Source organism: Felis catus, chromosome B3, assembly GCF_018350175.1.
Source record: "Felis catus isolate Fca126 chromosome B3, F.catus_Fca126_mat1.0, whole genome shotgun sequence".
NCBI classification, from domain to species: domain Eukaryota; kingdom Metazoa; phylum Chordata; class Mammalia; order Carnivora; family Felidae; genus Felis; species Felis catus.
The window spans coordinates 108,422,089-108,444,154 of NC_058373.1; the positions used below are offsets into that span (position 1 = coordinate 108,422,089).

At 36.4% G+C, this 22,066-nt stretch overlaps 1 protein-coding gene across 6 annotated transcripts in view; it reads left to right on the forward strand.

Annotated features, from left to right (window-relative positions):
- The window catches only part of SYT16 (synaptotagmin 16), a 251,894-nt gene that overhangs the window by 151,715 nt on the left and 78,113 nt on the right, over positions 1 to 22,066 (forward strand). For 3 of the 6 annotated variants that reach the window (XM_023255752.2, XM_023255751.2, XM_023255750.2), the window contains exon 3: positions 3,496 to 4,168. The exons of the other annotated variants lie outside the window; for them this stretch is intronic. In XM_023255752.2, coding sequence (XP_023111520.2) covers positions 3,646 to 4,168 — 523 coding nt within the window. In that variant the 5' untranslated portion in view covers positions 3,496 to 3,645. The remainder of the gene's footprint in view (positions 1 to 3,495; positions 4,169 to 22,066) is intronic. 6 annotated transcript variants of the gene reach the window in all.

A 22,066-nucleotide genomic window follows, 5' to 3' on the forward strand; every position in this document is an offset into this window, starting at 1 on the left:
GGCTTACACCCAGCTCAAACCCTACCCAGTGCTCCAACTCACGAACCCATGAGATCATGACCTGAACTGAAATCAAGAGTCAGATGCTTAACTGACTGAGTCTCCCAGGCACCCCTGATTGTTCATTTTTTGAGCATCTCTTCTCTTGTATGCCATCGTAAAGAATGTGAACTTTATCCTATAGGGTAGGACTTAAAAATTCAGATGCTTCCAGGGGGTCAGGCAGGCTACATAAAAGTGAATAAAGCAAGTAGGTACATATAACAGGGAGAGATGAGGACTGTAGTGAATTGGAGGCATCAAAATTAATTTTTAAAGAATTCTGCATCAATAAACACAGGGTTTGGTGATTTTGACAGATGGGCTGCCAATGCTCAAATTCTGCACTACAAGTAATAGGAAAACCTCAGTAGGGTTTCTTTTTTGATTTTCCTTTTAAACTAGGGGAGTGATATAAGCTTTATTTTTTTTAGAAAAATTGCCTAGAGGCTTTGATAGACAGAGATTACAAAAGAAAGAGATATGAGACCCAGAACATGGGCTGTTACATTTGCAACAACGTGGATGGTTCTCACTCATGTGGAATTTGAGAAACTTAACAGAAGACCATGGGGGAAGGGAAGGAAAAAAGTAGTTAGAAATTGAGAGGGAGCCAAACCATAAGAGACTCTTAAATACAAAGAAAAAACTGAGGGTTGATGGGGGGGGGCAGGGGTGAGGGGAAAATGGGTGATGGGCATTGGGGGAGCACTTGTTTTGATGAGCACTGGGTGTTGTATGTAAGTAATGAATCATGGGAATCTATGCTGAAGTTAAGAGCACATTGTATACTCTGTATATAAGCTAACTTGACAATGAATTATATGTATAAAAAATTATCTTATGGATGTAGAATAAAAGGCTGGTTATCTTTGGGTGATGGAGACTATGCCTTATTACCTCTTTTATTTTTGCTTATCTTTTTTCCCTAAAATTTCTAAAATAAACCTATTTTGTGGGGGAAAAAAAAGAACAGAGGCTGTTACTAGTTCAAAGATTGGATGAGAAAACCCTGGCTTAAATTAAAAGATTTTGGATTGAATATGAAAGTAAAGTTTTCTTTGTGTAATAAAACAATAGAAAGGATTATTAAGGAAGATATGCAATCTCCATCTTAAAACATTTCAAGTACTGAAAGAGTGTTAGAAGCTAAACCCCGTGATTTCTCAGGGAACTTTCTAGGTCTGTGATCATCTGAAGCACAACTGAGGCACAATATTTGTGGAGGAAAAACAAACAAAAACTGTGTGGGTGGTGAAATGGAGTGGAAGAAATGCTGAAAGAACCCTTTTATAATACCCTGCAGGGGATATGTGTGGTGATGTTAAGATGTTTTCAACAATTCTGAGGTCTATTCATCAATTTAGTGAATTTGAGTACACACTTTATGCTACACACTGTTCTAGGCACAATATTAAATAGCACTCATTAGTTCATTTCTTGAGAATTGACTACATACTTAGCACACTAGACATTGTGGATAAGCTAGGGAATAAAACCTACAGTCCCTGCCCTCTAGGAATATCTATTCTAGGGAAGGAGACAGACAATAGACCTGATTGAAGGTCAGGTTATGGTGAGCAAACCTCAAGGGATGGATTGAGGCTGGAGAAGATTTGAGACAGAAATCAACTAGGTATGTAATATCTGGGAAGATTAGAGTGTAGGAAAAGTGATCACTCTACAAACATAATGGAAGAGTCTTCACAGACCTAAAGCTAGCAGAACTTGGAATGTAAGGAATGTAAGGGAGCAGAGGTGAAGAGAGAAAGTCACAGTTGTGAGTCTAGGGTGTTGAACCCTTATAGTAGCAAAAGTTATGTGCTAGTTTTGACGGCTGAATTTGAGATTTTGGTGAGACCCCCAAGTGTAGCTCTTTCCTCAGATCAGCATCTCTCAAACTTTGGTGTGTGTCAGAGTCACCTGAGAAACTTGACAAAAATAAAAAGATCCAGGGTGTATTCCTTCAACCAGTCTGAGACTCTTTTCTTTTTTAAATTAGATTACCAGGTTATTCTCCCACAAAGTTTGTGAACCACTAGCTTAGATAACCAGGGATACAAACCTGTATAGAGGGATTGAGCTAAGGGCTGGAGATGTATATTTTGCATACAAAAATGTTGAGCCTTATTGGATGGATCAACTCTCCCAGGTGATGAGTATTGTTTATTGATGAATCAATGCATGTATGAATGGCTATTACAAAAACTAAAAAAAAAAAAAAAAAAAAAAAGCTAGAAGGAAAATTTTAGGAGAAGGTAGGCAATCCTATCAATTGCAGTAGCCTGAGGTCAAGAAGCCTGAAATATACAGGAGTGCTGGTAGACTGAGTCAGAAGGAAGCTATTGCTATAGAAGAGATGGGGTAGTTAAGCACAATCAGTGAATTTAGGCTCTGCCATCATTTATAGCATTCATCCTGAGCTGTTGATGAACATTGTTAGGGCAATAAGATATATATAAATATTCACACACATATATATACATATATAACATATATATATACACACACATATATATATACATATATATGTATATATATGTGTATATATACACACACATATATATGTACTATATATATACACACACATATATATATACATACATATATATGTGTGTGTATATATACACACAATACACATACATATGTATATGAATTTATGTATATGTTTGTATGCATGCATGTGTATAAAAGTATAGATGGTTAGCTCTAGAATCTTCGTTGTGCCCTGTTGCTATGTTGATGTCCTTATAGCCCCCTCCTTCAGGTTGTGAATCTTGTGGGAAGGAAGGTCTCTCAGGAATCTTGCAGGCTGTAGAGGGATGTCTTGGGGAGGCTGGAACACAGACAAAGGCAACCAGATGCGAGGATCATGTCTCCAATAAGCTGCATACTCCACTCGCCACTCTGTTTTGCAGTGGTTCTTTGCTCCCCAAGAATATAAATGATTTCTAGAAATCGCACAAAATATAAAATCTTACTTTAAGATCTGTTAAAAGCTTTTTAATTCCAGGCACACATCTCCTTTGAATGGATAAATCTTTGTGTCATGAAGCAGAGATGCTTATTAGCCTGCTCACTGGGATCTGCAGGTTCATAGATGAAGCATCCAACCTTTCTTGTATTTTGAAATGTCATGTTCAACTGCCTCTTAATGAAGATTCATTTATCCTTTTCACATTGTTAAGTATGGTCTATGGGGATAGACTTCTCTCAGTCCACATGAATAGAGCCCATTACTGCTGATGGAAGTTTTGCACATGCCTGAGTAGGTGAATAGGCATTGAAATAATCTACATTTAGATTTCCACAGTCATTTTTATTTAGCTACTTTCAGACTTCAATGATGATCTCTTTTTGTCTCCAAATGTTGTTTGACATTGATTATAGGTTATCTGGTAATGGGTCTGAGGTTGTTACTTTAATAGGTGTAAGTATTTCTTTCCTCTGTTTCAGCTGAGAAGTTTTGAGAGTGAACTATTCACAGCCATTAAGAGATCTCCAATTTAATTTGTCATCAAATTAAAAACTATTCTGTAGTTCACATTAAGTCCAGAGTACTGAAAGAACTGAACAAGTGGACTTGTAGACATCAGATAGCTGGCCATGGTGTTGGCCATGGCGTCCCAGGATGGTCAGAACTTCTTCCAGCCTCTCTCTTCCTGGATATCTCGGGTTTATGAAGCTCTCCAGCAAGCAGGAGATATGTTATCTGCTTCGCTGGTTAACTTAAACAAGCAAGACTCTAAATTAAGTGAAAAGCTAGACCAGGACTTAGATGATATTCAGATTCAGGAAGCTTACTTTGAAGATGAAGAACAAGGCAATGATTGGCATCAAGAAGATGAAAATCCCTTGTTTCTTGAAGTGGATCATTTCTCCTGTTGTAATAGTGATTTGCAGGACTCTGCTCAAAGTTCAAGCCCCAGACTTAGCCAACCTGAAAAGGACTCCTGTTCCATAATGTCCCAGTGGCCCAGTCAGACCCTTGATGACCAAAAGCCACCACATATGCTCTCTTCTATTGCTGAGGAACAACGTCACCTTGAAAAGCAAAGAAGTGGTCTTCAGCACAGCTTTGACAGCCAGCTCTCTGGTATTTTAGAAAATGTTAATGGAAAAATGCAAGGTAAGGTAGCCAGTGATTATTTTCTCTGGGTTCTGCCAAAGGACATTTCTACTAATTTTATTTTGACTTGTTTTAGTTATCATGTGAATTTTATTTTTCTCTCTCTTTAAACGTTTCCACATACTGGCTTCTTATTGAGAGATATACTCCTTAGGAATATTTTCAATGTATAAAACGTTGTGAGATCTGTATTTGTGGGTTCCATACTCCAGAACAATAGTTCAGAGCAAGCAAAATGGTGAAAACAAGTTTGTGGGCTCTGTTTGAGAAGCCCTTGTGCATATGTTATGCTTTTTAAACGATCTTTTAAAATGTTCTCCTTTTTTCACTTGGTTAGGAATCTCTAGATGTTACTATATTATTCGGTGTGAAATCCTGTGCAAAAAGCCATACTTGTTGCAAAATTTTTAGTTGATAACACTCCAAGAACACTTTTCACAGCGTTTCACTGAGACGTGATGTGAGATGACAGTAGATAGGAAATCTCTGAAATAAGAATAGCTTGATTTTCTTTAAGCCCTGAGTGGAAAGGACACATTTACAACAAACTGTCTTTAGAGCTTTATCCTGTCAGATATGTTGAATATAGTGAAAATGTAATTAACTCTGTAAAAGTAGCTATAGTATGTCCTGGCATGAATTTCTCATGTTTCTAACGCTCTAAGCCTGAAGTAAGAACATTCGACTTGGTTGAGGGACAGAGGTACCTGACAGGCCAAGAAAGGTGTTGGGTGTGTATATGTGATATGTGCTTGTAATGCATACATATATCACCAAGATTCTTGGATCTCTTATGTGACTTAAAGGTGATATCACTAATTCCTTTCTTTTTGGGGGAAGCAGACTCTTCTGGAATACTTCACAGCCTCTTCATCCATTTTCAGTGATTCCTCTTAGTTTATCTTTTTAAGGAAACATTTTATCCAGATACATGAAATCTTAGAAAATGAGGAAACATAATTCCATATTCTTTTTATAGTACTTTCTTGATACTCTTACTTAAATTAATGTTGAAATGCTAGAATAAATTGGTAAAAACAAGGGAGGCTGATATTCTTTCTGAATATGACAAACTTATAAATAAATTCAATTTCAAGCTTTTAAAAATTATCTGTAGAGATAATTTTAGAAACATCTGGGCAACCAATAGGATTTCTTAGATTTGACTTGAAATTTCTATTCCTAATTTAGAAAATTCTTGCTAAAGTTGAACTGTATTTAAAATGATTAACATGAATTTGGCTTAATAGTTGCTTGAAATTGGATTTTTAAAATTTGTGTAATTGTTGTAATAATCTAACAGCAGTAAAACAATTTATTGGTTTATTCAGGGGATGTTTATTCTGTGGATCATAGCTTCCCAGAAGGCAGGAGCCACATCATAGATTAATTTTTGTATCCCTAACTTCAAGCATAATGCTAGATGTATAATAGGACACCAAATAATAATTAATGATGGATCATTACAACAAGGTAAGCTAACAACTCTAAGACATAGATACTATTATTTTTCTCACATCACAGTTGAGAAGATTATGCTTAGAGAACTTGAGAATATACCCAAGATCCATATTTAGAAAGAGGCACAGCTCAGGAAGTCCAATTTGAGAGTTTATACATATTATTTCTCTTTTTTTCCTCTCCCTTTTTCAAGTTATAATTTGCATATAGTAAAATTCATCCTTGTTAGTATATGGCTCTGTTTTAATACACAGTCTTGTAACCACTGCCACAACTGAGGTATAAACCATTCTATCACCTCAAAAAAAATTCCCCCAAGTCCCTTTGTACTCATTTCTCTACCACCAGCTCCGGGAAATTGCTGGTACATTTTCTTTCTATCATTTTGTCTTCTCCAGAATGCTATATAAATGGAAATATGCAGATGGTAGCCTTTTGAATCTGGCTTCTTTTATTATGTGCCTACAGTAATGCATTTGAGATTCATCCATGTTGCTGTGTGTTTCAGTAGTTTGCTGCTTCTTTTTTTTTTTTTTAATTGCTGAGTAGTATTCCACTGCATGAATGCACCACAGTTTGTTGATCCATTCATCAGTTGAGGGATATTTGGGTTGTTTCCAGTTTTTAGCAATGTAAATAAAGCTGCTATAAACATTTGCGAAACAGGTTTGGGTGCAAATGTAAGTTTTCATTTCAACGAGGTAAATACCTAGGAGTAGGTCATATGGGAAGTATACGTTTAACTTTAAGAAGTTCTGCTGTTAGCTGAATACCACTTCACGTTCCCAAAATTAATGTAGTCACTCATTTTCACTTTACCATAGTGTTATCATAAAATTTTTTTCAGCCATTCTCACAGGTGTGTACTGATAGCTCTTATTGGGAGATCACTCTCCTCTGGTCTCCACTCTGTCCTATGAGCAAAGTCACAAACCGCCTCTTATTTTAGACTATCTTTTCAAGGATGTTTGTATGACAAAAGAGCCTTGGAAGATAGAGATAGCATCTCTCTTCAGAGCAGAGAGAAGATTTGTTTGCCTTTCAGTCTAATAAAGATAATGTCTCTCTTCAGGGCAAAGCTTAGGCAGATTTGCTTGCAAATGGTAGAGATTTCACAAGCTGGGTCTTCCTTGGCTGTGACATGGCTTCCATGCTGGGCATCTATCTGAGCCTGCCTCTGCATCGCCCCCGTAGTACTTGGAGAGTGGGGACTGACGTGAATGTGATGTTCATGTTGTATGTGGTGCTGTAATAAAACATCCTTTGTCTCTGACTCAAGTCTTATGTCTTCTGCCAACATCCATAAAAATTGTAGCAGGCAAAGTTGTTAGTGTGCAAGTAGGATAAAATCTCAAGGCCTTTCATAGGTTTTAACTCTTGTTTTGATTTTAATTTTCATTTCCCCAATAACTAATGACTTCGAGCATCTTTTCATGCAGTTATCTATCATCTGTGTGGCTTCTTTAGTAAAGTCTTCAAATCTTTTGCCCACTGTTATTGAACTGCTTTTTAATCTTCAAGACTTGAGTGTTATGTTTATATTCTGAGTATGAGATACTTTTCTGGATCTTTTCTATTGGTCTACAATTTACAAATATTCTCTCCCAGTTTTGTGGCTTGTCTTTTCCTTCTCTTAATGGTGTCCCTTGAAGAACAGAGATTCTTAATTACATGAAATCCATCTCATCAAGTTTTTTATTTTTATGAATTGTGCTTTTGTTATCATATTTAAGAAATCTTTGTATAGCCTAAGGTTACAAAGACATTTTTCTGTGTTTTATTCTGGAAATTTTAGAGATATGGGCTTTACATTTAGGGATATACATTTTGAGGTAATTTTTAAATATGATATGAAGTATGGATGAAAGTGTTTCCTTCCCACCCTCAATATAGATGTCCATTATTCCTATCTCATTTGTTGAAATGATTATCCTTTTTCCATTATGTGCTTTGGGATCTTTGTCAGAAATATATTATCTATACATGAGTGGGTCTATTGCTGGACTCTATATTTTCCCAATAATCTATATTTGTATTCTTTCTCTAATATCACACTGTCCTGATTCCTATAACTTTTTTTTTTTTAATTTTAGAGAAAGCGTGTGAGCAGGGGAGAGCGGCAGAGAGGAGGAGGAGGAGGGGAGAGAGAGAGAGAGAGAGAGAGAGAGAGAATGAATCTTAAGCAGGCTCCATGCCCAGTGTGGAGCCCCATGTGGGGCTCAATCCCATGACCCTTGGATCATGATCTGAGCTGAAATCAAGAGTCAGATGCTTAACTGACTGAGCCACTCAGGCACCCTTGATTCCTATAGCTTTATAATAAGTCTGGAAATCAGGTAGTGTGGGCCCTCCAACTTTATTATTTTAAAACATTGTTTTGATTATATTTGCTTCTCCATTTAATTTTTATTTTTTTATCATTTTAATTTAAATTTTAGTTAGTTAACATATAGTGTAATATTGGTTTCAGGAGTAGATTTTAGTGATTCATCACTTATATATAACTTCCAGTGCTCATCCTAACAAGTGCCCTCCTTAATATCCATAACTTATTTAGCTCATCCCCTTACCCACCTCCCCTTCGAGCAACCCTCAGTTTGTTCTCTATCATTAAGAGTCTTTTGTGGTTTGATTCCTATATACATTTTAGAATAAACTTTTGATTAAAAAATTATGCTGGGAATTTGATTGGAATTGTGTTGAATCCACAGATCAGTTTGGAGGGAATGATATGTTGATAATATTTGTTTTTCAATTCATGAACATGGTATATTGCTTTATTTAGTGCTTGGATTTTTTTCCATCTGTTTTGTAGTTTCCAGCATAAAGGGTCTCATACATATTTTGTTAGATTTATACCTAAGTATTTCCTCTTTGGGGATGCTTTTGTAAAGAATACTTTTAAAACTTTAAATTTAAAACTGCTGCTTGCTAGTATGTAAAAATGCCATTGACTTTTGTATAATGGCCTTATATTTTGCAATCTCTCTAAACCCACTGTTAGTTCTAATTGTTTTTTGTAGGTATTTTGGGATTTTCTACATAGAAAATAATACAATTAGTGGGAAAAAGGACAGTTTTATTTTTTCCTTCCCAATATTCCTTTCTGTTATTGATTTATCTTAACTGATTGTGCTCTATTGAGCACTCTGTTGAATAAGAGTGATGAAAATGGTATCTTTGCCTTGATCTTGAGCTTACTAGAAAAACTTTGTCTTTCACTATTACTTAGTATTTAGGTGTAGGTATCTGTAGATGCTCTTTATTTTATTGAAGAAGTTCCCTTCTATAGGTTTGCTATGAGTTTTCATCAAAAAGAAGTTCTGTAAAATGCTGTTTTGCAAATATTGAGATGATTATGTGATCTTTCTTGGTTAGTCTGTTGAAATGAATTAAACTGATTAATTTTTGAGTGTTGAAGTTGTCTTGCATACCCAGGATAAAATCCACTTGATCATGGTACTGTTCTTTTCATGTATTGCTGGATTTGTTTTGCCATTGTTTTGTTGAGGATTTTGTTTTCCTTCTGTTTTCATTAGGGATAGCAGGCTGTAGTTTTCTTTTCTTGTACTCTTTGTGTAGTTTTGGTATCTGGATAATGTTGGCCTCACAATGAATTCACAATGAATTCTGAAACATTTTTCCTTTCCTGTAGTCTAGAAAAGTTTGAATTAAACAAGCATTATTTGTTTCTCAGAAGTTTTCTATAGTTTTCCAGCGAACCCATCTGAACCAGGAATTTTGTGTGTTGAGAAGTAGGGATGGGGAGGGGGAATATTTTCAACTACAAATTCAGTTTCTTTAGTATGTATAGGATTATTCAAGTTATATGTCTTTTTTCTTGAGTGATTTTATGCAGTTTGTGTTTTTCAAGAATTTTTAAAATGTCATCTATGTTGTTAAATTTATAGACATAGTATTTCCTTGCTACCTTTTAAATGTTTTAAATTTCCTGATATTGGTGATTTTTGTCTTCATATTTTGCAGAGGGTGTGGTCTGTCTGAGTAAATTATTATCTAATTTATATATCTTTTTTTCCAAAGAACTAGTTTTTGGTTTTATTAATTTTTCTCGATTGTTTCTCTGTTCCTGATTTTATTGCTTTCTACTATTATCTTTATTATTTTCTTCTGCTTGCTTTTGTTATAATTTGTTCTTACTTTTTTCTAGTATAATTATTAAATGTATACATTTCCCTATAAGAACTGCTTTATGTGCATCCAATAATTATTAATAACTTGTCATTAGAAAATATTTTCTAGTTTCCCTTTGACTTTTTTTGATACGTGGTTTACTTAAAAGTATGTTGGTTATGTTCCAAATATTGGAAATATTTTAGATAACTTTCTGTTACTAATTTCTAGTTTAATTCAGTATGGTCTAAGTATATATTTTATATAATTTTGTGGTTTTTTTTTAATTAGTTAAAGTTTGTTTTATCGTTCTGAATATGTTCTGACTTGTTGAATGTTTCCTATGTACTTGAAAAAGACTATGTATTTTGCTGTTGTTGGGCACAGTGTTCTATAAATTACTTCACGTTTTTTGAGGATGTTTTTCTCAGATTTTTTTTATATACTTATTTTATCCACTGATTTTGCCAACTGATTTTGTTTTGTTGATTACTGAGAGAAAAGTATTGCAGTTTCTAACTCTTCTTGTGGATTTGGCTATTTTTCTTTCCAGTTCTAGCAGTTTTTGCTTCATGTAGTTTGAAGCCCTGTTATTAATTCCATATACATTGTAGAAATATGTGCTTCCTTGATGAATTGACTTTTTGCTCATTATGTAATACACCTTTTTTATCCCTGAAGTCTATTTTGATATTAATATGACTATTCCAGCTCTTTCTTTTTTTAAATGTTTGTTTGTTTGTTTGTTTGTTTGTTTATTTATTTATTTATTTATTTATTTATTTATTTATTTATGTGTTGAGAGAGAGAGAGAGAGAGAAGCATAGAGAGGAAGAGGAAGCAGGCTTCGTGCTGTCAGCAGGGAGCCTGATGTGAGGCTTGATCTTACCAACCGTGAGATCATGACCTGAGCCAGAATCAAGAGTACAATATTTGGGGCACCTGGGTGGCTCCATCTATTAAGCTTCCGATTTCAGCTCAGGTCATGATCTCTTGGTTCATGGGTTCAAGCAAACATTAAAAAAAAAAAAAAAGAATATGATACTTAACCAACTGAGCCACCCAGGTGCCCCTCCAGTGTTCTTTTTTTGTTTTAATTTTTTAAAAATGTTTGGTAATATTTGAGAGAGAGAGAGACAGAGTATGAGCAGGGGAGGGGCAGAGAGAGAGACAGAATCTGAAGCAGGCTCCAGGCTCTGAGCTGTCAGCATGGAGCCTGATGTGGGGCCCAAATTCAGGAGCTGTGAGATCATGACCTGAGCTCAACCGGCTAGGCCACCCAGGAGCCTCCCAATATTCTTTTGATTAGTGTTGACATGTATATTCATTAACTTTAAATTTATTTTTATATTTATAGTGGTATTCTTGTGCATGGCATAAAATTGGGTCTTTTTTTTTTTCATCCAACCTAACAAATTTCCAGTTAATTGGTCTTTTTTTTCCACTGTTTCGTTGGTCTTAATTGTTTATATTTAATGCAATTTTTGATATTGTTGAAATAAAATGTCATTAGATTATTCATATTTGTTTCACCTATTCTTCATTTCTTTCATCCTATTTTTTTTTCTGCCTTCTTTTGAATTGACTATTTTTAAGATTCCATTTCCTCTCCACTCTGGGCTCATTATTTATATCTCTTTTTTTTAATTAAAAAATTATGTATCTTTTTAAAAAATGTTTAATGGTCATGCTAGGATTTACAACATATATCTTTAATTGCACTCTACCTTGAAAAAATGTTTTACTGCTTTAGGTATGGTTTAGTGATGCTACAACAGTATATTCCCAATTTTTCCCTCAAGTCCTTTGTTTTATTGTGATACATTTTACTTTTATACATGAAAGAAATACTCAATACATTGATGCTGTTTTGCTTTAGATGGTTGTCTCTAGATTGGTTGTCTCTCTGATTAAAATAAGAATGTTTGCCTCATTTATGCTATTTGAAGTCTTTAGCTTAGGTGTATATGCTGCTAATGAATTATCTTAGTTGTTTGTCTTAAAAATATTTATTTTTGAAATAGATTTCAGCTAAGTATGGAATTCTGAGTTGACAGTTATTTTTTTCCCCAACACTTTAAGGTTGTCATTTCACTGTCTCATGGCTTGCATAGTTTTCATATGAGAAGTATGCTGTAATTCTTACTTTTGTTCTTCTGCATGTAATGTGTCTTTTTTTTCTATTGGATACCTTCAAGATTTTGTGTTTATCTGTGGTTTTCAGCAGCTATATCTAGGGGTGTGTGTGCATGTGTCCGTATGTGTGTGTGTTCTGGTGTTGATTTGTCTTGGTGTTCTCTGATCTTTTTGTGTCTGTAGTTTAGTGAGTTTCATTACTTCTGGAAAATTCTTGGCCACCATCTCTACAAATATTGCTTCTAATGCATTCTTTTTGCTCCTCTCTCTAGTATTCCAATTGCACAAATATTAGACATTTTGATAACGTCTCACAGCTCTTGAATGTTCTTTTTCCTTCACTCTTTTTTCCCTTTTTGTACTTCAGTTTAGGTGGTATAATCTAAGGACATCTACAAGTTTACTTTCTTTGTGTCAAGTCTGATGACGAGTCCACTGAAAGTCTGATGATGAGTTCATCTCTGTTACCATATATTTTTATTTCTAGCATTCTGATTTGACTTTAAAAAATAATTTCAGGGGCGCCTTGTGGCTCAGTCGGTTGAGCATCCGACTTCAGCTCATATCATGATCTCACCGTCAGTGGGTTTGAGCCCCGTGTCAGGCTCTGTGCTGACAACTCAGAGCCTGGAGCCTGCTTCAGATTCTGTGTCTTCTTCTCTCTCTGCCCCTACCCCGCTCACACTTTGTCTCACTCTGTTTCTCAAAAAATAAATAAATGTAAAAAAATTTTTTTTAAATAATTTCAGTCTTCTTTGCTGAAATTTCATATGAGTTTATGCATGTTCCCCCTTTTCCCACTATGACTTTTAATATGTTAATTATAGTTACTTTAACTTTTCTGTCTGGTAGTTCCAACATCTGAGTCATCTCTGAGTTTGGGTTTTTTGATTGCTTTGTCTCTCGATGGTATATTTTTCCTTTCTTTTTATTTTGCTTGTCTTGTAATTTTTGATTCAAATCAAACATCATAGGTAGGGAAAGGAAATAGTATTTCCATCTGGAAGTAAGATTAGCCTTTTCTTAAGCCATACAGAGAAAGACGGATACCATATGCTTTCACTCTTATGTGGATCCTGGGAAACTTAACAGAAACCCATGGGGGAGGGGAAGGAAAAAAAAAAGAGGTTAGAGTGGGAGAGAGCCAAAGCATAAGAGACTCTTAAAAACTGAGAACAAACTGAGGGTTGATGGGAGGTGGGAGGGAGGGGAGGGTGGGTGATGGGTATTGAGGAGGGCACCTTTTGGGATGAGCACTGGGTGTTGTATGGAAACCAATTTGACAATAAATTTCATATATTGAAAAAAATATTAGCCTTTTCTAATGCTGGGAGAAGGTTGGGTCAATTTAGTCAGAATTTGATCTGGGTATGGGTTTTGCTGTTATTGTTAACCTCAGTGTTACATAGGCTTCAAAATTCTCTATTATTACATCGTGTTTAGGGTAGGGGCTTGTTTTCTACAGATTTTTGTGAAAATCTGCTCTATCTTCAGCCTTGAGTCTCCTCTTTTTTGCCTGTGCCTCAGAAAGGGTCTCTTTCTTTAGGCTTTTGTCCCTCTCCTTAAGGAGACTTCTTTCTTCTATATTACTTGGTATTTGCTAATGTGGTGTGGTTCTGTTGGAAATTTCTGTTTTCTGCTGTTTTGGAGCAGCCTATTTTAGGCAGTTCTTATGTCCCTGTGTCACAGGGTTAGGGCCTTCTCAATAATTTTGCCCCTCCCCTGATGGTCTGACCCTAAGAATTCTTTCTGCCCTTTTCCTAAGGTGGAATTTTTAATTTTGTTTTATTCACTCATGTTAATGTGTTTTTATCTGTGGTTTAGGAGTGACAAAATTTGCTTCCCTTCCCCAAGTAGCTTAAAGCCTTTGTTCCATAATGTAAATATCATAGAAGAATTTTGGCAAGACTTCTTACCTCTCCTATAGTAGCCACTCTTCCCCTCTTCCAGGACTGCACTATGAGAGAAACTTTCTTCACTCCTGTTGTGCCCTGCCTCCAGTCTTTGTTATGAATTTTGTGGAGAAGAGCTTCTAAATGGGTTTCGATTTTCCTTGGATTTGTGACTCCTATGAGTTCTGTACACTTGTGCTTGTCCATAGTTGGCCTTTAGAAATTCCTTGAAAATATTAGCTTCTTCTTACCATCTTGCATAAATCCAGCATCTGCCCCTAGCAAGGCAATGCTTGAGTCCTTTATTCCTTTGAAATAAGTTTTCTTTTTTTTTGCTTTTGGACTAGTTGTTTATATTATGACTAGAGCTCTCTGATGAGTTTAAGAAATGTGTCATTTTACAAATACCTATATTTTATTGTTTTTGTTGTGAAAGAGTGGGAGCATTATTTCCAATGTTCTACATCCTAAGTAGAAACTGAGACTTAGAAAATACACACTTAAAACTATATTCTAAAATTGAATTGGACATTCTTATTAATAGAGTAGCATGTTTGGGCTGGGAGATAAATGTACAACTAAGATATTGGTTTTCCTATAATGAGTTGTGTAATGCCTAAGAGTTACTCATATGTAATGAGTCCTATAAAAAAAGTTTGTGTAAAGTGGCAACAACTAGGTACATGGTAACTCTTGAGATAATTTTATCAGAGATGGTCAGAAAAGGTTTCACAAAGCAGGTGATATAGGACTACAAACTGTAAGCATGAGTCAGAATTTAACAGGTGGATGGAGGGAGAAAAGCATTCCTTTTAGAGGAATGGCATGAACACAGATATGTGGACAAGCCTGACATTTTCAGGGATGGAAAATGAGGCTAGAGCTTAGGTTGCAACCGGGAAGGTCTTTGTTTTTTCTGTGTTAGGAATTTAGCTTTTATTTTGTAAGCAGTTGGGAATCTCAAAAAGATCATAATCATAAGTGACACCAACAGAGCCTTGTTTTAGAAGGATAACTCTAGCATCAGTTTGGAGGCTAAATTGAAGGGAAGAATGTATGTTGTCTCTCTAGGGAGCTACTGTAAGAAGAAATGGTATCTGAAACAGTATGAATACATATAGAGAAATAGTTATCATTATTTTCATGACACAGTGAAGTCATCAAAAAGGCATCTCAGAAAGAGAGTCTTTGACAGGGCTCTGAGAGAGCAATAGGGGCATTGGCTTATTAGTGGAGGCAGAAGTCCAGGTTTCCCTCTTGGCCTCCTTAACTCTTGAAGGGGTGGTCCTCATTAATGTTGGGTGAGGATGGGAGTTCTATCTTCCCATGTGAGTTACACTAACACTGAGTTGAGGGTAGCCTTAATACTGTTGGGTGATGGTGAAAATCTTGTCTCCACTAGAGCTCCTCTGATACCCCCCAAGTTGGGAGGGGCAGGAATGCCTCAATTCAAGTCTGGGTCCAAGTTCCTCATGTGGCGTATTCTGATGGAGATAGAGGATGCTTATTATTGGCTATCAAAAATGAAATTCCTGGATCCCTACTTTGCCTTCTTTGGCACCCTCTGGTGGGGATGTTGATCAGGGTGCCTCATTATAGCCTGGTGAGGATGGGAATGTAGGCTCCCCATTTGGACTTTGCTGGCATGGATGAGGGTAGGGAATAGTTTTTTTCTTTCTCTTTTTCTTTCCTTTTTTTATTTTTTTACTGTGCTGTTTAGCTAGAGTAGAACGTTGATTATCTGAGTTTTCTGTTTTGCTAGGCTAGGCTGCCCCTTCCCTGGTCCTTTGCATAGAAAGAGCGGGCTTTTCTTGGGAACTTTTTTATCTGTGCCTGTTGGCATTTATGGGTTTCCAGCTTCTTCGGCTTCATGTCTGGGCTATGTGTGGCAAAACAACCCAAGAAACTCACCACCATGCTGTTCCTTGAATTTCATGGTCCCTGGCCATTCTACCATCTTCTCTGTACCTTTTAGTCTCCCTATCTTTGTTTTATATACAGTGTCTAGGGTTTTTGATTGTACTTAGGGGGAAGAATAGGGAAAAGTACATCTATTCTATCTTCCTGGAAGTGAAAGTCTTCCATTTAGTCCATAACAGTATTATGACTAAATCTCACTCACTTTTTTTGATTTCACAGTGAAAATAAGAGCAATAGAATATGACAAAGGGAGGCGTGAATGTATAGGTCAATATGGGGAGAAAAATTTCTCTAAAAAGAGAGGTTTTGTATGATGGCTTTTCTCACTTAATCAAATGCTTATTGAATGTCTACCATGTATACAAAGCACTATGGGGAGTGGACAAGTATACACACGTATAGATCATGAGCCCCTCCTTCAGATTATTGCAAAGCTTATGCCATTTGTTTAATATGTTCCAGAAGATGCACAAATGCTTTCAATGTCCTGGCTGTTGGTGGTGGTGGGAGTTGGGAATGCAGTAGAGACCTAAAATGAGACAGTCTCATTGGCCCAACTCACTCATGACTTTATAGGTGGGGGAGCTTTACTAAGTTGCCTTTAGGGAATTTCCATCTTTGTCTCTCTTCCTGATGTGATATAGCCCACTAATTTACTTCAAATGCCTCTTAACCAGTGAACAAAGACTCTTGTTCCTCTTTCCTCAAAATATGTACATACCCTGAGCCCTCTATGAAACCAGGATAAGGGACTGGACTCTCAGCTGTATGACTATTAAACACTTGGTTTTTTTGGGTCTACCTGCTGGCTAGCAGTCTTAAATTATCATCAGTGCTCAGTTTTCTTTTTATTCCAACGGATCACGGCAGCTGCAGTACATGGCTGCTTTGCAGTCTATTAAAGAGATGTATTTGGAGATACACTAGGAAAAGGCGGCATTTTAATCAGTGATTTATATGCACTTTTTAAAAAGCCTTGTCAAGTCTGCTTTTCCCATTTAACCTTGAATTCTTTTCATAACATTGTATCTTGATTTTATGTTCCTTAATGTGCCATATTTTTTCTCTACAATAGATTTTAAGCTAAATTGGCCCAAAACAAGAGGGATGCTGAATGCTTTTTGTAACCATGGAAACATTTCTGGGCACTTACTGAGGATCTGGTTGCCAATAGTAATGTAACAGAGAAAAGAGATACACTTCATTTAGCAGTTGCCTATGATTAAGAGGCAGATAGACTCCTTATAGTGATATCTCAAGATAGGTTTTTTTGGTTTAAAGACCCAAATCCAAAACACCAACTTCTCAGTCAAGAAGCAGTTATGACACTTTGATATGTGATGGGAAAGTGTTCTAATTGCATTGAAAATCATCTTTGTTTTCAGTTTTTCACCTCATACTTTTTTTTTTTGAGACTGTTTTTTAACCACATGTATTTGTTTCCAAGAAATATGCTCACTATTTCCTGAAATAGCCTGCTAATGGAATTAATGTGTTCCAAGTACACTGGCATATAGAACTTTAGATACACTCTTTGGCTAGATGGAATGAATTAAAAAAAATAGAACAGCAGGCTTTGAAATCATGGTGACATAATTTGACTTTTCGGTCAGATTATGAGGCTAATATAACATGAAAGGGAAAATCCTACAGTGTTCTTAGTTACTGGTTGGTCTCAAGATTTTATGGATTGGGGGTATTTTGTTCTGTCAATGTTGTTAGGACTGCTTGTGGCAATTGAGACTAAATGGCATCAGGTAATATAATGCAATTGATTTATAAATCATATGGGCTTTATTTCTTTTCTGTAGGACATGTTATGCCACATGAGATGTTGCATCCTGCCTTTCCTGTGTTTGCAATACTTGAACTTTGCTTTTGCATTGACAAAGTGCTTTCTTGAAAGTAAACTTATCTCTAGTTAAATTTGTCTTCATTCATTAGTCCTTCATTTGATAGCATATGCCATCACATTCCTTGGTTATCAAGAATTGGTCATAAAAAAGTTTAGTATTCTGCAAAACCTTCAGAATTTGTTTTCTAAAAACTTTTTGAGGTTAATTTTCTTGATATGTTGACTTGCATGTTTTAGAAAAAGTAGGTATTAATGAACATGCTAGGAGCTGATGTACGGTATTCAGAGTCTTGACATTGAAGGCAAGGAGACTTATTGCTACTGCAATGTATTTTGCAATTTTGTGTCATTTTTAAAGGAAATTTTAGGCGTGTAACAAATTCCTGCATGGACAGAAGTTGGAACATATGACTTATTCAAATGGTCAGAATGTGGATTAAATTTTTACCTTGATTTCTGGGTATTATTATAATAGAATGCTTGAACATTTTTAAAGGCAGCTTTAAAATGAGGAAATAAAGTCCTTTTTTCTTTTCCTATTCTTAGCATCATTAGGAATGGATTAGAGAGATAGGAGGTAAATTATACTACAAATGAGCTTAAGTTCCATTTTTCCAATTCCCAAGGAATGAGGAATTTTTCTTTAATAATGGAATTACTTGATAATGGAAAAGCTCAGGGGTCTTCTCTGCCCCGAGACTCACACAGTAATAGAGCCAGGTGATTCTTTTTTGCAATTATCTATCCTATTAGGGAAGAAGCTGGAGCCAGGTAGGAAGTACAAACTTAATAAGACCTTTTCTTCATTTACTATCTGGTTTTCTCTTGCTGAGCGAGATTTTTACCTGTGTGTTTGTGTGTTGTTTATTCATCTTTTAAAATGCCATAGAGATACTATCTTTTTTTCCCCTCTTGTATTCTCCTTCCTTTGGGAAATCCCCCTTCTCCCTCCCCTGGTATTCTTGTTAGATATCCACCTCTGAGGAGAAATGGTCTTGTTTCTGAAAAGGAGCCTTATAAATAATGGAGTTTCTGATTTGTGATGATGAGTTCCTTTTCCCTTTGAGCTCTTGTTAAGTATGCTCAGGGGTGGTCTAGGCCACTGCTAATGGAGTTTTTAGTGCCCTTTACATTTCCTAGTTTTTAAATTTATGAAACATTTCAAAACACAGAAAAGTATAGCATGATATAACAAACATCCACAAATCCACCACTTAACTCTGCCACATCTTAAAGTTTTGCCACATTGAACTCCAATTTATTTTAAAGACGCCATCCAGGACCAATATGATTGGAACCCTCTGTGAACTCCTCCTTGTTTTCTTTCTCTTCTCTCCTCTAGGAGTAAAACAAGTCTAAATTTGGGGGCGTGATTCCCAGCGTGTTTTTATTCTTTTGCTGCAAGTATTTGTATCTGTAAATTTCACACAACATAATTTTGCATGTTGGAAAGCTATCCAAATGATATGATATTAACCATGTTATTCTGCAACCTGTTTCTGTTTACCTCTCAATGCTATGCTTTTGAATGATTCAGACCCATGTAGATTTAGTTTATTTTAACTGATGTATAATAGTCCACTGTATTAAATAACATGCCATTTATCCATTTACATGTTGATCCAATTTATCCATTCTTATTAACACCTAATTTATTTCCAGTTTTTCACGATAATGAATAATTCTGCCATGTAAACTTATCTATGAGCACATATACCAGAGTTTCTTTAGATGTCATATATGAAGGAGACAGTGCTATTGTGAGCCCCTTGCTTTAACTAGGTAATTTCTTCCTGGGTTGAGGCACCTTGAATAGATTCCTTGGTCCTCCCCCAGTTTTTCTTGAGGTGGTTCCAATTGGTTCTGTAACCAAGAGAGTTATAACCAATGGTGTGCTGAAGGCATTAAAAGAATCTAAGAGTTGTCTGTGCTTTCCATAGCAAGTTTAAATAATGAATGAAAACATGGGCAGTGACACCAAATTTTAGGGGACTTACAGGCTCCTTTGAAACTTTAACAAAAGTTATGAACCTACTTTTTCAGAAAACACATGCAGGATATACCAAAACATTTTTATAATGAAATTTCATGGGTTCATGGACCACCCAAAGTATATCTATGATATTCTAGATTAAAGTCTACAAGGTGTACAAAAACAGCTAGTGATGATACAGTCAGGAGTCAACCACTGTACCGTTTCATTTTAAATTTGACTTTTTTCCTAAGAAAATAAAATTGGAGAGATACATTAGGATCTCATTGGTCTTCAGGTATTCTCTCTCTGCTGACGTCTATTCTGCTTTGTCCTGCTTTGGATGTTGAGGCTGGTGTTCTGCAAACTACCGTTTTCTTTTGCCAGGGGTATTCTCCTATGTTGTGCCAAAAGGAGCAGCGGAGGGATACTGGAAGATGGAAGGAAGAAAGAAAGGAATTCCTTTTTCCTGCTTTTCCTTACTGTTCTGTTACAGGCACCACAGTAGAGCCTTCCTTATTGCTACCAGAAGTTTGGGTTCCAGTATCCACTTTCTTTCAGCAATCCAAAACCAACCTCATAGCTCCCACTTAGAGGTGACTACCCTGTCTAGGCAATTTTCCCTCCCCAGAGTCTAGACTCCGTAGAGCTCCTCTTCTGACACCCTGAACCACCACCAGCAGCCTGACCCACTGTCTGAGCCTCATATCCTTGAAGTCTTGTCTCTGAGCTTCTGGTTTCGATAATCTTGATTGCTTCCCTTTGCTTCTCCAGCTTGAGGGGTGGTCGCTGCTTCCTGCAGTTACAGTCTCTGAGTTACTTCCTGTTCCTCTTTCTATTCATTCAGTACCCAATAGCTGTAGAACCAATTTTCTATATTAAATTCCCTCTATTGAAATACCTATTGTGGTTTTTGTTCTTCCGATTGGATCTTGACGAATATAGTAATGAAAGTGTTGTCCAAGCAGTTGTATAGATTTTGAAGTGGTCCAGACTAATTGTGGAAGAGCTAGAACATCCATGACGACTGAGGCTTTCTGGAGGAGATAGGTAACTGGTAAAATGGGCATCTAATTCTTACCCATATTTGATATTCACCAGGCAAACAAATGTGATATGACAGGTAATAAGTACCATGAGGAAAATTAAGCAGGTTAGGGGGTAAAAATTAATCAGGTGAGTGGAATTTTATATAGGATGGTCTTATATCTTATATACAATGACCTGTATTTTACATAGGTGGTTTTATACTTTGTATATGTGGTGCTATATTTTATATACTATGACCTCTCCAAGAAGGCAGCAGTTAAGCAGAGCTGTGAAGGAAGTGAGGGAGTGGACTATGCAAATAAATGAGGGAAGAGCATTGTCAACAGAGGGAAAAGTAATTGGGCAAGCCATGGTATGGGGTGAGAAGTGTGTTTGGCAGATTGATTTTAATCTTTGTTTATTTTGAAGGGAGAGAGATTCACGGAGTATGAGCACAGAAGGAGCAGAGAGGGAGGGAGACAAGAGGATCTGAAGCAGGCTCCAGGCTCTGAGCTGTCAGCACAGGACTTGATGTGGGGCTTGAACCATGAGATCATGACCTGAGCTGAAGTCAGACACTTAACCTACTGAGCCACCCAGGCACCACTGGCAGATTGATTTTAAAATGTGGCTTTGCCCAAGCTTATCAGCATCTGGCCATTGGTAATACTGTCCATTTGTTACTCCAGAATTTTTGCTGTTTGTGAAATTTTCTGATGTTTCATAAATCTTTTGCTTAAAGAGGTCAAGTATGAGATTTTCTTAGGACACATTCTTGTTCACAGAAAGACTTCAAAAACTTTTATATCATCTCAAAAATCAGCTTATTTTCAGGGAGAAGGTAGGAAGAAACATGAAGTTGAAATTTTAAGCATTATCTTCGTAAGCTGTAATGTAAGAGCATATTTCAAAACCAAATTCAAACTTCAGGTTTTCCTGTTTTTTATTGTGTTTTGATCTTGCAATAAAGTAGTCACTGCTAAGCTTATGTGTAGATAGTTGGAAAGTTGTTCTCTTGCTTTTAGACCCATAATGACACACAGTTATTTTTTTTAAGTATGTTTATTTATTTTGAGAGGGGGGGGGAGAGAGAGAGAGAGAAAGAGAGAGAGAGAGAGAGAGAGAGAGAGAGAGAGAGAGAGAGAGAGAATGAGAATGAGCAGGAAAGGGGCAGCCAGAGAGGGAGAGAGAATCCCAAGGAAGCTCTGCAGTGTCAGTGCAGAGCCCAGTGTGGAGCTCCTTCTCACAAACTGTGAAATCACGAACTGAGCCACAATCAAGAGTCTGACATTTAACTTACTGAGCTGCCCAGGCACCCCCACACAGTCATTTTTATGTGGTCACTTTGCATATAAACCATTTCTGACCCTTTATACTTCCCTTTGCAAGGCTGGACTTCCTCTTAACCATAAAATGGCATTGAGGCAATATTGCTTGTGTCCCAGAAACCATGCTATTTACATAATTGAACCAAATTAAAGTTATACTGGGAATTTCTC